Source organism: Herpailurus yagouaroundi, unplaced genomic scaffold, assembly GCF_014898765.1.
Source record: "Herpailurus yagouaroundi ecotype Mexico unplaced genomic scaffold, PumYag 77, whole genome shotgun sequence".
Lineage (NCBI taxonomy): Eukaryota > Metazoa > Chordata > Mammalia > Carnivora > Felidae > Herpailurus > Herpailurus yagouaroundi.
This window is the reverse complement of record NW_024412388.1, coordinates 86,996,641-87,010,514: the sequence shown is the minus strand read 5'-3', so window position 1 is coordinate 87,010,514 and position 13,874 is coordinate 86,996,641. Positions and strand designations below refer to the sequence as shown.

General features: G+C 36.9%; 1 protein-coding gene across 4 annotated transcripts in view; it reads left to right on the top strand.

Moving 5' to 3' along the window:
• DPH5 (diphthamide biosynthesis 5) overlaps positions 1–13,874 on the top strand; it is a 55,001-nt gene that overhangs the window by 32,511 nt on the left and 8,616 nt on the right. For 3 of the 4 annotated variants that reach the window (XR_005788799.1, XR_005788798.1, XR_005788800.1), the window contains exons 7-8: positions 153–256; positions 2,688–4,566. Coding sequence is in view for 1 of the 4 variants with exons in the window: in XM_040471118.1 (XP_040327052.1) it covers positions 153–256; positions 2,688–2,893 (310 nt within the window). In the remaining 3 variants the exon portion in view is untranslated. Of the gene's footprint in view, positions 1–152; positions 257–2,687; positions 5,500–13,874 lie in introns of those variants that run through there. The other variant, XM_040471118.1, reaches the window with a different exon arrangement.

Genomic DNA, 13,874 nt, shown 5'->3' with positions numbered 1-13,874 from the left:
CATGTTTTAGTGTATACTTAAATGGGTAATGTGTGAATGCTTCAAACCATGTAGACTGTGGTACCTGAGGATTCCTGGGGGAATAACTGCATTAAAAACGTGTTATGTAATTTCATGGCTGAGGACAGTGGCATCTAGTTTTATATTTACAGGGGAAGGAAGATCTATGAACCTCCTCGGTATATGAGTGTAAACCAAGCAGCCCGACAGCTTCTGGAGATTGTTCAGAATCAACGAGTACGAGGAGAAGAGCCAGGTACTCAAGGCCCTAAAAGGGTTCTCATGTTTCCCCACTGCTGTACTGAGATGTGCACATGGTACAACTTCACACACACCCCCCACTTCTGAAGTCAGGTTCAGTGTGCTTGCATAGTACTTTTTCTTGTCTTTTTTTTTTTTTTTTTCAGTTTTCACTTAAATTTCATAGTATTGAAGGAAAAATATTGGAGTTCTTCCTAGGAACATTAATACCATTCAAGAAAGTGAGGATTTTTCACAAGTTAACAGTAAATCAGGTTTAATGTAAACATGTTAATAAATACATAGGTAAAATGCAGAACTTCCTTTTTAGCCTAAATTTATGGTAAGATCTATCCTGCAAAAATATACTTATTCTGCTTTTTCTCTTTGTTCTCACTGAGACTGGGAGTAGTTTTCCTCAGGATAAAAACAAGAGAATTTATCCTTATATTCATAATATCTAGACACAGTACGTGGTATATAATAAAATGTTTGTCATCAGTAAATCTTTATTGAGAGATTCTTTTTTTTTAATGTTTATTTTTACTTTGTGTGTGTGTGTGTGTGTGTGTGAGAGAGAGAGAGAGAGAGAGAGAGGCAGAGTGAGAACTGGGGAGGGACAGAGAGAAGGAGAGACACAGAATCTGAATCAGGCTCCAGGCTCTGAGCTGTCAGCACAGAGCCCGATGAGGGGCTCGAACTGAACAGACCGCAAGATCACGACCTGAGCCAAAGTCAGACCCTTCACAGACTGAGCCACCCAGGTGCTCCATTTATTGAGAGGTTTTTAAAAGAACTTGTCATTATATTCTGTTGTAAGTTGCTGACTGCCTTTGAGCACCAATCTCTTGATAGAAAAAATACATGAAGAGATTCTTGAATGACTGTTGCTTATTTTGTTTCTCATTAGTAGGTCTCATTAAAGTTATGAAACAAATAATTTGCAAGGGTATTCCATATCCATAATTTTGTACACTTAAGCCTAAACTTGCATGCCTGCTTGTCCTTGTAGATATCATTGTCCCATTTTTTAAACATGTATTTCTTTATTTTAAGAGAGAGTGAGTGAGCAGGGGAGGGGCAGAGAGAGAACGAGACAGAGAATCCCAAGCAGGCTTTGCACTGCCAGCTTGGAGCCCACCTTGGGGCTCGAACTCACAAACCATGGGAACATGCCCTGAACCGAAATCCAGAGTCAGACACTTAACCACCTGAGCCACCCAGGTGCCCCTCATTTGCCCCATTTTGATCATTGTTCAATCAAGACAGCTTTCCCAACTAAACAAAATCATGAAAAGGTCAGCACTTAAAAACATAAGTAATGTCATTATGCCCATTATCTGTTAAGGGCTCTGTAGTTTATTAAATACTTTCATGTCTGTTATCTCATCCCTTACAACTGCCATTTAAGATAGTATTATGTTTTGAAAAATGAAAAGAAAACTGAAGTTTGACATAGGTGATTATGTGGCCAAGCAAAAATTCAAATCTGTGTATTTATCTCATACTCCTCTTGTTTTTCTAGTATACCTTGGTCACTGGGAACATATATCGAGCAATTTATTAAAAATATAGGCAGGTTTGGAGCACCTGGGTGACTCAGTCGGTTAAGTGTCTGACTCTTGATTTAGCTCAGGTCATGATCTCATGTTTCTTGAGATCAAGCCATGTCAGGCTCCACATTAAGCATAGAGCCTGCTTGGGATATTCTCTCTCTCTCTCTCTCTCTCTCTCTCTCTCTCTCTCTCTCTCTCCCCCTCCCCCACTCTCACTCTCCCTCTCAAAATAAATAAAAATTAAATATAAATGTCTTAAGAAATAAATAAATATATATATATATATATATATATATATATATATATTTGGGCAGATAATAAACATTGTTCACTCAGAAGCTGTATAAAGACAAATGCTGGGGCACCTGGGTGCTTAGTTTGTTAAACGTCTGACTTCAGCTTAGGTCATGATCTCACGGTTCATGAGTTCGAGCCCTGCATCAGGCTCTGCGCTGACAGAGCAGAGCCTGCCAGAGATTCTTGTCTCCCTCTGTCTGTGTCCCTCCCCTGCTCATGTGCACATGTTCTTTCTCTCCTCTCAAAATAAATAAACATTAAAAACAAAATAAAGACAAATGCTAATCAGTTGTAAAGAGTATGGATATAGGCAATTGTTTATCAAATCCTGAAAACTTAAACTAGGGCAAGCCTTTGGAATTCCAAAAGGGTAAAGTTAGGAAGAACTGCTTTATATGTCAGGTAGTGCATATAATTTAGAAAAGCCTTAGGTAAATCAATAGATAATTGGTCTGTAATATGTGACTAAGGAGATTTAAGATATTCAGGGCTTCTTTAAATGTACTTTTGGTACTAATGTTCATTTTAATGTTGGACAGGATAATGCAATTGCTGATTTGAATGGCAGTATCTTTTTCTTCTTCTTCTTAATAGCAGTCACCGAGAAGACACTCTGTGTTGGCTTAGCCAGGGTTGGAGCTGAGGACCAGAAAATTGCAGCAGGCACTTTGCAGCAAATGTGTACTGTGGACTTGGGAGGACCGTTACACTCTTTAATTATCACAGGAGACAACATGCATCCATTGGAGATGGAGATGCTAAGTCTGTTTTCCATACCAGAAAATAGCGCAGAATCCTAAAGCATTGATGGAATGGAAGCATAGACATTTTCTATTGTTAGATGTTAGTTTCAGTCATATATGCACATACCCGTATTTGTATAATGAACAGTTCTTTGGTGTACCTAATAATTATAAAACAAGTGACCAAGAAGAAAGATCTTGACTCAATAATACTTAGTTTCCTGTGGCAGTGAGTTTTTTCCTTATGACATCATCATCTGTTGCTGCTATTTTGGTGATTTTTGAGGATGTACACACATGGAGCAGACCAAGCCTGAAAACTTGCGGATAGATATTCATATTGTTATTTAAAAGCAGTTTTTACTTATGAAATGAGTTTATACAATGTGGAACTTTCTTCTTTTTTAAAAGTCAGCTGTGCTGACCACAAGATGAATTGTCCTGACAGTAGTTGGTATTAGTGCTTTAAGCAGAGGTGGGAAGAGTAAGTACCACCCAACTGTCCTCTTACTTAAAGCTCAGCTGAGTACATGCCACAAAATGACATCTTTCTGAATTGCCTTGTCTTGTTTAGCTGACACTCTAATTATGTGGTTTATATTCTGCTGTATTTTGGAGGTTATATAATTGTTGAATTATAAATGTTCAGCCAGCCATGGACAGTTGCTGTTTGGTTTTAAATAGCATCTTCACATCCAAGTGGACAAATGGAAAACTTAATGACTATAAAATATGGCTTTAAAAAATTTAAGTTTGAAGACATTGGGTTAGGCAAGATTTGTCATATCACTTAACTCAGTAATATGCCACCGTATGTATGTAAGTAGTCACATTCTTTTTCCTAGTTATAAACAACTCTGCATTTATAATATTATATGACTACTGTAGAGTCTTGTACTTTTTGTTCATAACAGAAATAGCTTTGCTAGATGCTAGTTTGGTTGGTCTAACTCTGAATATTTCCATGGCTTAATCAACCATAGCTTAAATTTTGTTAAATTCATTGGAAGTTGAACATATACTTCCCTACTTCCTGGGAGCATTAATTAACAAGAGATTATTCTGACTTATTTCGTTTGAGATAAAAGGTATTTTAAATATATATGAAATATTCTGTTTTTAATCTGTTACATAAAAAGGGAGAGAGCCAAGGACATTTAAGTACCAGTTCTGTGTTGTTTTCTTCTGAGGCATTAAAGCAAGCATTGAAGAATTATATAAGGAAGGACTTCTGGCTTTGGTAATGGTGGAATAGCTTGTAATGTACAAGCCCTCCCAATTATAAACTCTGGGAAAAACATAACTGTCTGAAGACACTGGGGAATGACCAAAAGCAAGCTGAGAACTATACTTATATATAGCTTTTTCCCTCAGGCCATTCCCCAGTCTGTCTGGTAAGGGATGGCTAGAATTCAAGAGAAGGCTAGAATTCAAGAGTCTTATTGGCTTGAGGTGTCAGAGAAATTGGGGGCTGCTAGAGGAGCTGTAAAGTGAGGAGGAAATTCTAGAAATGGAGATGGCACTGAAGGAGGAGCCAGCCTTACAGTCTGTATACGAATCTCCTCTTAATTCTTTAGCTAACTGCTGAATTATGCTTTGTACAGGGGAAGACTCCATGAACCTGGTGGAAAGCCATAGCTGGAAGGCTGAAAAATCTGAGCAAAGTTTGTTGCTTTGTATTGCAAGGGAAAACAGTTTTGAGTTTGAATCCCGTCAAGATAGAAGGCTTGGTAAGCACTTTAGGCTTTCTGTCAAATCTCTAGAATGGCTGTGTATTAGAAGAGACCATGCCCAGGACTAAGGATTTGCCTAAAACTAAAGACAAAACCTTTAACATAATGTAAAATCAATCCTCCATGAAATCAAGGTGATTAGTCCATAATTTAACTGCCTGCTGGAACAAATCTTAACACTTCTAGGGCATGATAACAAATTGAGTCTCTTTAGCATATCAACAGTGACTAGGAACAATAGTTGTAATGAATGTATATAGATGAGTGCTGTCAGAGAAATGGAAGCAAAAACCCAAATGGTTGGACCTAACAGCAGAGTGCAGACGACAGGTGGATAGAAATTGTCCTGATGAATAAAGGCTAAAAAAATAACTGGAAAGAAGAAAACGGCACAGTGCTTCAAAGTCATGGGGGGCAGTATTCAGCAGTCCAATGCATATGTAATTGAATTCCCAGAAGGAGAAGAGAGAGAAAATAGGGCAGAAAAATTATGAGTAGGTTAAAATCAAAATTTTCCCAAGTTTGGTGAAACTATCAATACATAGATCCAGTAAGCTCAGTGAACTCCAAACAGAATAAATGTAAAGAAAACAAGACCTAACACATCATAGCTAAAACTGATGAGAACCAAAGATAAGAGAAAAATCTTAAAAGCAACCAAGAGTGGTAGTCGGGAACCCACTACACACAGGGAAGCAATAAATGTTGGACTGCTTCACCTCAGAAACCGTGGAGGTCATGAGACAAAAGAAGGACATCTGTAAAGTACTGAAATTAAAAAGTAAAACCAAACCAAATCTTATCAGTCCAGAGTGGCAGAGTTCTTACATTTTATTTAAAGCAGTGGAATACTAATTGTAGACTGATCAGGTCTATGTAGGTTATGTATTGAAATCTTTTGGCAACTGCAATAAAGAAGAAAGGCAGAAGCAAAAAAAAAAAAAAAAAAAAATATTAGAGGAATTAAAATTGAATACTGAAAGATATATGATTCATCAAAAAAAAAAAAAAAAGGCAAGAAAGGAGGAAATATAGGTACAAAATATATAGGACAAATAGAAAAATGGCAAAATGATAGACCTAAATTTAACCAAATCAGTAATTACTTAAATGTAAACCAAACACTCCAATTAAAAGAACTAGATTTTTTTAAAGGTCCAACTATATGTTGTCTATAAGAGAGTTAAACTTTAAGTGTAAAGACACAAGATGAAAGTAAAAGAATGGGGGAAAAACAGACTATACAAACAGAAAACAAAAGAAAACAAGTGGCTCGATTAATAGAAGATAAAATGGACTTCAAAAGGAGTATAATGGAGATAAAAAAGGACTTTTCATAAAGAAAGGATAGTTCATCAAGAAGACAAAATCCTAAAGGTATATTCCTTGAATACCAGTTTTAAGGTACAGGAGGCAGAAACTAACAAAAGGGAGATACAGCCATATCTACAATCAGAGTTGTGGATTTTAACAACCTCTTGGCAACTAATAGGCAAAACATTAGCAAAAATACTGACAGTTTGAACAAAAACCATTTGCACCCAACTGATACTGAAAGATCACTACACCCAATAGTGGTAGAATAGACCTTATTTTCAAGCATGTATGAAACATTCAGCAAAGTAGACCATATGCTTGGCTATTAAATTAAAAATCACCAGGGGCGCCTGGGTGGCTCCGTCGGTTCAGTGTCCAACTTCGGCTCAGGTCATGATCTCACAGTCTGTGAGTTCGAGCCCCACGTCAGGCTCTGTGCTGACAGCTCAGAGCCTGGAGCCTGCCTCGGATTCTGTGTCTCCCTCTCTCTCTGCCCCTCCCCCATTCACACTCTATGTTTCTCAAAAACAAACATTAAGAAACAATTTTGTTAAATCACTATCACTAACAAAAAGATGTCTAGAAAAGTCCCAAATATTTGGAAATAACATTTATTTTAACTGAATAAAAACAATATTAAATATGAAAATTTGTGGGATGCAGGTAAAGCAGTTCTTAGAAATTATAGCTTTGGAAATCTATATTAGAAGACAAGTTTTAAAATCGATATGTTTCCATCTTAGCTAGAAAAAAAAGTGTATAAAAACTAAGTAGAAGAAAGGAAATACTGAACATCACGGCAGAAATCAGTGAAATAGAAAATGGTCAAACAATAAAATTAACAAAGCCAATGGAATGTCAAAGATTTTGAAGGCTAACAACAGTAAAAGTTGCAAGGATATGGAGTAACTGCAATTTGCCTGCTGTTGGGAAGAATATAAATGGGCATAACTACTCTGGAAAGTAGTTTTCAGTTTCTTATAAATTAAAGCCATGAACTAGTAAAATCAGTTCTAGGTATTTACCCAAAAGAAATGAAAACATTGACAAAACAATTGCACAAGAATGCTTTTAACTTTATATATTTATTTGCTTATAGCCCCGAACTGGAACCAAGCCATGTGTCCAGTAGGAGAATAGATTTTAAAATTTGCTGTATTTTACAATGGAATATTAATTAGCAATAAAAAAGAATGAACTATTGACTCCTACAACATGAATTAATTTTAAAAACATGTTAGCAACAGGGAAAAGTAGTCACAAGAAAATAGTATTTGCCCATGGAGAGAATGAAGATTGACTGGCTGGGGATAATAGGGAACCTGAGGTAATGGAAATATTCTGTATCTTGATTGGGTGTTGGTTGTATGGGTATAAACATTTACCAAAATTCATTCAAATATATACATTTAGGATCTGTGCATTTTTCTGTATTAGGATTGCCAGATCAAATAAAATAATCCAGTTAAATTGAATTTCAGATAAATGTGTGTGTGGGTGTGTGTGTGTGCACATACACAGAGGTGTGTATATATATATATATATATATTCAGAACAAGTATGTCCCATTCTGTATTTGGGACACATTTATACTACAAATGATTATTTGAAGTGAAATGTTACTGGGATCCTTTATTTATTTATTTATTTATTTATTTATTTATTTATTTAATTTATTTATTTTTTTTTTTTTGCTAAATCTGGTGACACTATTCTGTATGTAATTTCACCTCAATTTAAATGAAATTGTAAAATGAAAAATGTGTATTATTTATCAGCGGAAAAGGAACAATACTATTTTTGGTCTGTCATGAAATCCCAGTGTTTGGTAGTTAAATTAGAAACACCTGAACACTACATTCATTTGTTTGTTTTTAGCTCTTTAAATTCTCAGTGAATCCACCCTTATAATCTAGACACAAAAGTTTCATCACCAAAAAAACTTCTTCCCACTATACCTATATATTCATGCCCCTACCCACCCACTTCTTACCAATTATAGATATAGATATAGATATATGCACATACATACATACGAATGTTAAAACATTCACATTTAGGTTTTTATGTGACATGAGTTTTAATTTTTCTGGAGTTAGATAGGAGTGGGATTCCTGGTCATATGGTAGATGCACATTTAATTTCACAAAAATCTTCGAAAATGATTTGCAGAGTAGCTCTATCATTTTGCATTCCCACCAGTATTATGAAAGAGTTCCTGTTGCTCTGTATCTTTGCCAGCATTTCTTACTGGCAATATTTTCTATTTTAGCTATTCTGGTAAGTGTGTTGTGGTATGTCATCATAGTTGTGTTTTTTTTGTTTTGTTTTGTTAATATATGAAGTTTATTGTCAAATTGGTTTCCATACAACACCCAGTGCTCATCCCAAAAGGTGCCCTCCTCAATACCCATCACCCACCCTCCCCTCCCTCCCACCCCCCATTAACCCTCAGTTTGTTCTCAGTTTTTAAGAGTCTCTTATGCTTTGGCTCTTTTCCACTCTAACCTCTTTTTTTTTTTCCTTCCCCTCCCCCATGGGTTTCTGTTAAGTTTCTCAGGATCCACATAAGAGTGAAACCATATGGTATCTGTCTTTCTCTGTATGGCTTATTTCACTTAGCATCACACTCTCCAGTTCCATCCACGTTGCTACAAAGGGCCATATTTCATTCTTTCTCACTGCCACGTAGTACTCCATTGTGTATATAAACCACAATTTCTTTATTCATTCATCAGTTGATGGACATTTAGGCTCTTTCCATAATTTGGCTGTTGTTGAGAGTGCTGCTATAAACATTGGGGTACAAGTGCCCCTATGTATCAGTACTCTTGTATCCCTTGGGTAAATTCCTAGCAACTACTGGGAAGAGGAAACAACCAACAAAACTAAAAGGCAACCAACAGATTGGGAAAAGATATTTGCAAATGACATATCGGACAAAGGGCTAGTATCCAAAATCTATAAAGAGCTCACCAAACTCCACACCCAAAAAACAAATAACCTAGTGAAGAAATGGGCAGAAAACATGAATAGACACTTCTCTAAAGAAGACATCCGGATGGCCAACAGGCACATGAAAAGATGTTCAGCGTCGCTCCTTATCAGGGAAATACAAATCAAAACCACACTCAGATATCACCTCACACCAGTCAGAGTGGCCAAAATGAACAAATCAGGAGACTATAGATGCTGGAGAGGATGTGAAGAAATGGGAACCCTCTTGCACTGTTGGTGGGAATGCAAATTGGTGCAGCCATTCTGGAAAACAGTGTGGAGGTTCCTCAAAAAATTAAAAATAGACCTACCCTATGACCCAGTCGTCATAGTTTTAATTTGCATTTCCCTAGTGGATAATGATGTTAACCTCTTTTCACATGCTTATTAATCATTTTTGTATCCTATTTAATGAAGCATCCATTTCATGTCTTTTGCCTACTTTTAATTTGGATTGTTATGGTTAAGTTTTAAACATTCTTTACATATTCTGGACACAAGTCTTTGCCAGATACATGATTTGCAAATATTTTCTCCAAGTCCATAGCTTGTCCTCTTATTCCCTCAACCATGTCTTTAGTAAAAACAAAAGTTTTTCATTTTGATGAAATCAAAATCAAGAGTATCAGTATTTTCTTGTGTGGATCATGTTTTTTTGTTACAATGTCTAAGAACCCATCATCAAACTGAAAGACACATACATTTTATCCTATGCTTTCTTATAGTTTTGCATTTTACATTTAGATCTAGATTTAGAGTTAATTTTTGTATGAAGTGTAAGTTTTAATGGAAAGGATCCTTTTTTTGTTTAGATTTTTGTTTGCATATAGATGTCAATTACTCCAGCACCATTAGTTTTTTTAAAAAAGACTATCCTTGGGGCGCCTGGGTGGCACAGTCGGTTAAACGTCCAACTTCAGCCAGGTCACGATCTCGCAGTCCGTGAGTTCGAGCCCCGCGTCAGGCTCTGGGCTGATGGCTCAGAGCCTGGAGCCTGTTTCCGATTCTGTGTCTCCCTCTCTCTCTGCCCCTCCCCCCTTCATGCTCTGTCTCTCTCTGTCCCAAAAATAAATAAACGTTGAAAAAAAAAAACAATTTAAAAAAGAATAAAAAAAATAAAAAAGACTATCCTTTCTCCGTTGAATTGTTTTAGCACCATTGTCAAAAATCAGTTGGCCATATTTGTGTGGATCTTTTTGCTGTTATGTTGATTTATGTCTCTCCCTTCTATGATACCACACTGTCTTGATTACTTTAGGTTTATGGTAAATCTTAAAAATAGGTAGTGTGATTCCTCTAATTTTCTTCTTTTTTCAAAACTGATCTATTCTAGTTCTTTTGCCTTTCCATATGAATGTTAGAATGAACTTGTTAACATCTGTAATAAAACCCATGAGATTTTGATTGCATTTATTTGATTATGATGCATTTAGGTGTGGATATTTTGGGGTCTGACCTTTTTGGAGTTTGCTTAGCCTCTTGAATCTATAGGTTAATGTCACCAAATTTGGCAACTTTTCAGCCATTATTTCAAATATTTTTCCAGCACTGTCTGGTTCAGCACTGTATGCAGAATCCTTTCTTTCCAGGACTCTGATAACATGAGTGTTAGACATTTCTTATTGTCCCACAGATCTCTGAGCTCTTTTCCTTCCTTGCTTCCTTCCTTCCTTCCTTCCTCCCTCCCTCCCTCCCTCCCTCTCTCCCTCCCTCCTTTCCTTCCTTCCTTCCTTCCTTCCTTCCTTCCTTCCTTCCTTCCTTCCTTCCTTCCTTCCTTCTTTCCTTTTTTCCGGCTATTATTCTCTGCCATTCAGAATAGATAATTTGTTTTAAGTTTATTGATTGATTTAGTAACCTCTACACCGTGTGGGTCTTGAACTCACAACCCCAAGATCAAGAGTTTCATGTTCTTCTGACTGAGCCAGCCAGACATCCCTAGAGTGGATAAGTTTTATTGATCTGTCTTCAAGTTCATTAACTCTTACCTCTGCTGCATTTGCTGTTGAATCCATTTGTATGTGTGTTTTTAAATTTGAGTTACTGTTCTAATACTTCCATTTGTTTCTTTTTTATATCTTCTATTTTGTTTTAATATTTATTGCAAGATTATTTCTGATGGCTTATTCAAGTATTTTTATAATAGCTGCTGTAAAGTCTTTCTCAGATAATTCCAATATTGATGTCATCTCAGCCTCATCTATTATTTTTCTAACATAAGTTGAAATTTTTGTGGCACTTTGCAGGGTAATTTTTGATTATAGTATGGACATTGTAAATATTATTTTAGAAGATTCATTCTAGATCTTGCTTAGATTCTATGGAGAATGCCAATCTATTTATTCTAACAGGCAGTCAACCTGGTTAGGTTCAGGTTGCAATAACCAATCTACCTGTGGTCTATGGTTCCAGTGTCAGTTCACTTTTCAAGGATTGCGGTTCTCTTTGGATCTATTTCAAGTTTGTGCTACTCAGTGTGGGACCTAGACAGTCTGGGACCTAGTTGATTGGATAGTTTAGTTCTGAAGGTGTTTTGGTATGCTGAGTAGGAGCAGATCCGAGCATCAGTGACTTGAGCATGTCCCTTGGGGTTTGTAAACAACTTTATGAGATTGCTTTCCTGTGCCCCTCCCATTCCATGACCTCTCTGCCACTTCCTCATTTTCAGTCCTCTGCCAGAAACTTGGGGTTCTAGTTACTCTATTCTGTTGCTGTCTGTCTCAGAGCTTCATGATTGAGCCTACATCCTGACCCATGTGGAGGGACAGAAAGAAAAAAAGCAACAGGGGGTTGCTCTATGCTTTTGAAACCACAGCTCTAGGAAACAGAGAAAAATTCCCTTCTTGCTGATAGCTATTGTGGATTTCCATGGTTTTTGGTCACCACTACAGAATTGCTTGGAGGAAGTCTCTGGAAGCCAATAAGAAGCCTTTGCTTCAACTATTATTATTACAAGTGTAGTAACTTTGTTTTGTTGTTGTGAAGTTCTGTAGAAATCTATCATCTGTGTACAAAGTATTGCTCAAGGGGAAGTAGTATGATGCACATACAGGACAGATAACCCCTGTAAAGTTGGACAACAGTCTGACCTCACTTAATGCCTAGGGTGGGGAGAGTGATGGCTAATCAGATAGATATTTATCATTTTGGAAGTGGTATGTTATTTTCAAAAGTCCAAGCCAAATAGTAGGGTTTTAATTGATGTGAAACTGTACTAAGATTAGATATGAATCTGAATTTCATGTTTATTTATATAGTGTCACTCTTTTAAAATACTGTTATCTGCCTACATTCAGGAAATACTTTCATATGCTTTTGTTTTTTTTAATTTTTTTGTTTTTAATTCTTTGATTTTAGCAGTGGCTTGCAGTTTACTTGAAAGTGTATACAGAAACATTTTCCAAGGAGGAATTAAACTTCATATTAAATTAATCAATTTTCCCAATAAATTTTGATTGCCTAAAGTGTGCCAGACTCCATACATTTTGAGTATTATCTTACTGTTACCATTATTACTTCTCTTGGTTATAGAAATTTAGCAGATAACATTGAAATGCACATTTAAAGTTAATAGCATGTGCTAAGTCTGAAATACGGTAGACTTTTTTTTAAACCCTTTTTTTTTTTAACCTGGAAATAAGGCTGGATGAGCTGACAGATTGTTTGAATGAACTAGAATCTCATTGAAAGGCGGTTTTCTTTTTCTTTCATTTATTTCCTCCCTCCCACCATTCCTACCTTCATTTGCTTTTCCAGAATGAAAAATACTGAATTGCTGTCATTCTATCTGCATGTTGGGCCTGCTGGTCTCTCCCTGTCTGCTCTTTCCCTGGTCTAGAGTGTTGATTATTTTGCTTATTGCCATGTTGTGGGTAATTACATTGAACAGGGAGGAGAGGAAAAGCATTATGAGTTTCTAAAGTTGTTCAGAAGAATTTGTATTTGATGAGCATTAGGGAGCCACTAGATTCCTGAGCTGGAGGACTGATACCGAAAACTGAGAAGCGCACTTAGTCTGTCAGTACAGTAACAGGGTGGCTTCTGTGGGGAAGGAAACAAAAACTCTAGATAAAGATGAGGTAGTGGAGTATTGTAGTAAATAATTTGCTTACACCAGTATATAAACAGAAGAGGCTGCTCTGAGGGCGTGGTGATGGGCCACTGTAGTTTCAGATGCTAATTCTAGAGAACACAGGAAAGGCAGGGAGTCCTGGCAGGTGCTCTAGATCTAGCAGGTCAAAGTCCAGAGTACAGAAGGGCCAACAGAAAGTAATCAGGAAGCCAGGGTAGGGGAATGTTTTCAGAATGCTTGGGCAAAAGTCTGATTCTGCAGAAATCCCTTGTACTTCCTGCCTATGGCCAGAATTGTGTTTGTGGTGATATGGGGAGGCGGGGGTTGGGGGGCGGGGACTGACATGGAGGTGGCTCAAGCTGGGCATGAAAAAGACAGGAAGCTAGGTAGTCTCACATGCATGTACTCATCACGGACATCCCGGAATAAGGCAGTGGAAGTGGAAAAGGTGAATTTAAAAGACATCAAAGGATTGAAGGGAAGGATGTTGCAATAGGGAATTTAGAAAATGGAGGTGGCAAAAGCAGTGTTTTGATTTCCAAGCATTATGTAAGGGAGTCTGACAGAAACTGGTAGTTGAGAAGAGATTTGAGTGGGGAAAAAAATACATTTTTTTTCTTTGTTGATTTTGAGATGTATGAATGTAACCAGAATTAAGCCACGATGGCCTCTGATTAACTTCTAAAATATAAAGAAGAGCAAAGCCATATCAGCAGGAGCTATGGACATGGTTAGAAAGGACACATTAGAAGCACATGCAGACCACAGAAAAGGTGTCAACAGTAGACACACTAAAGATAAAGCCCTTATTACAGAACAGAGATTAATAGTAAAGAGGCTGCTTTAATAGACTATGTGTGAGAAGGTGGGATGAGTGGGATCTTAGATTTTGTGGAGAGTGATTTTTTTTTTTTTAACTGCT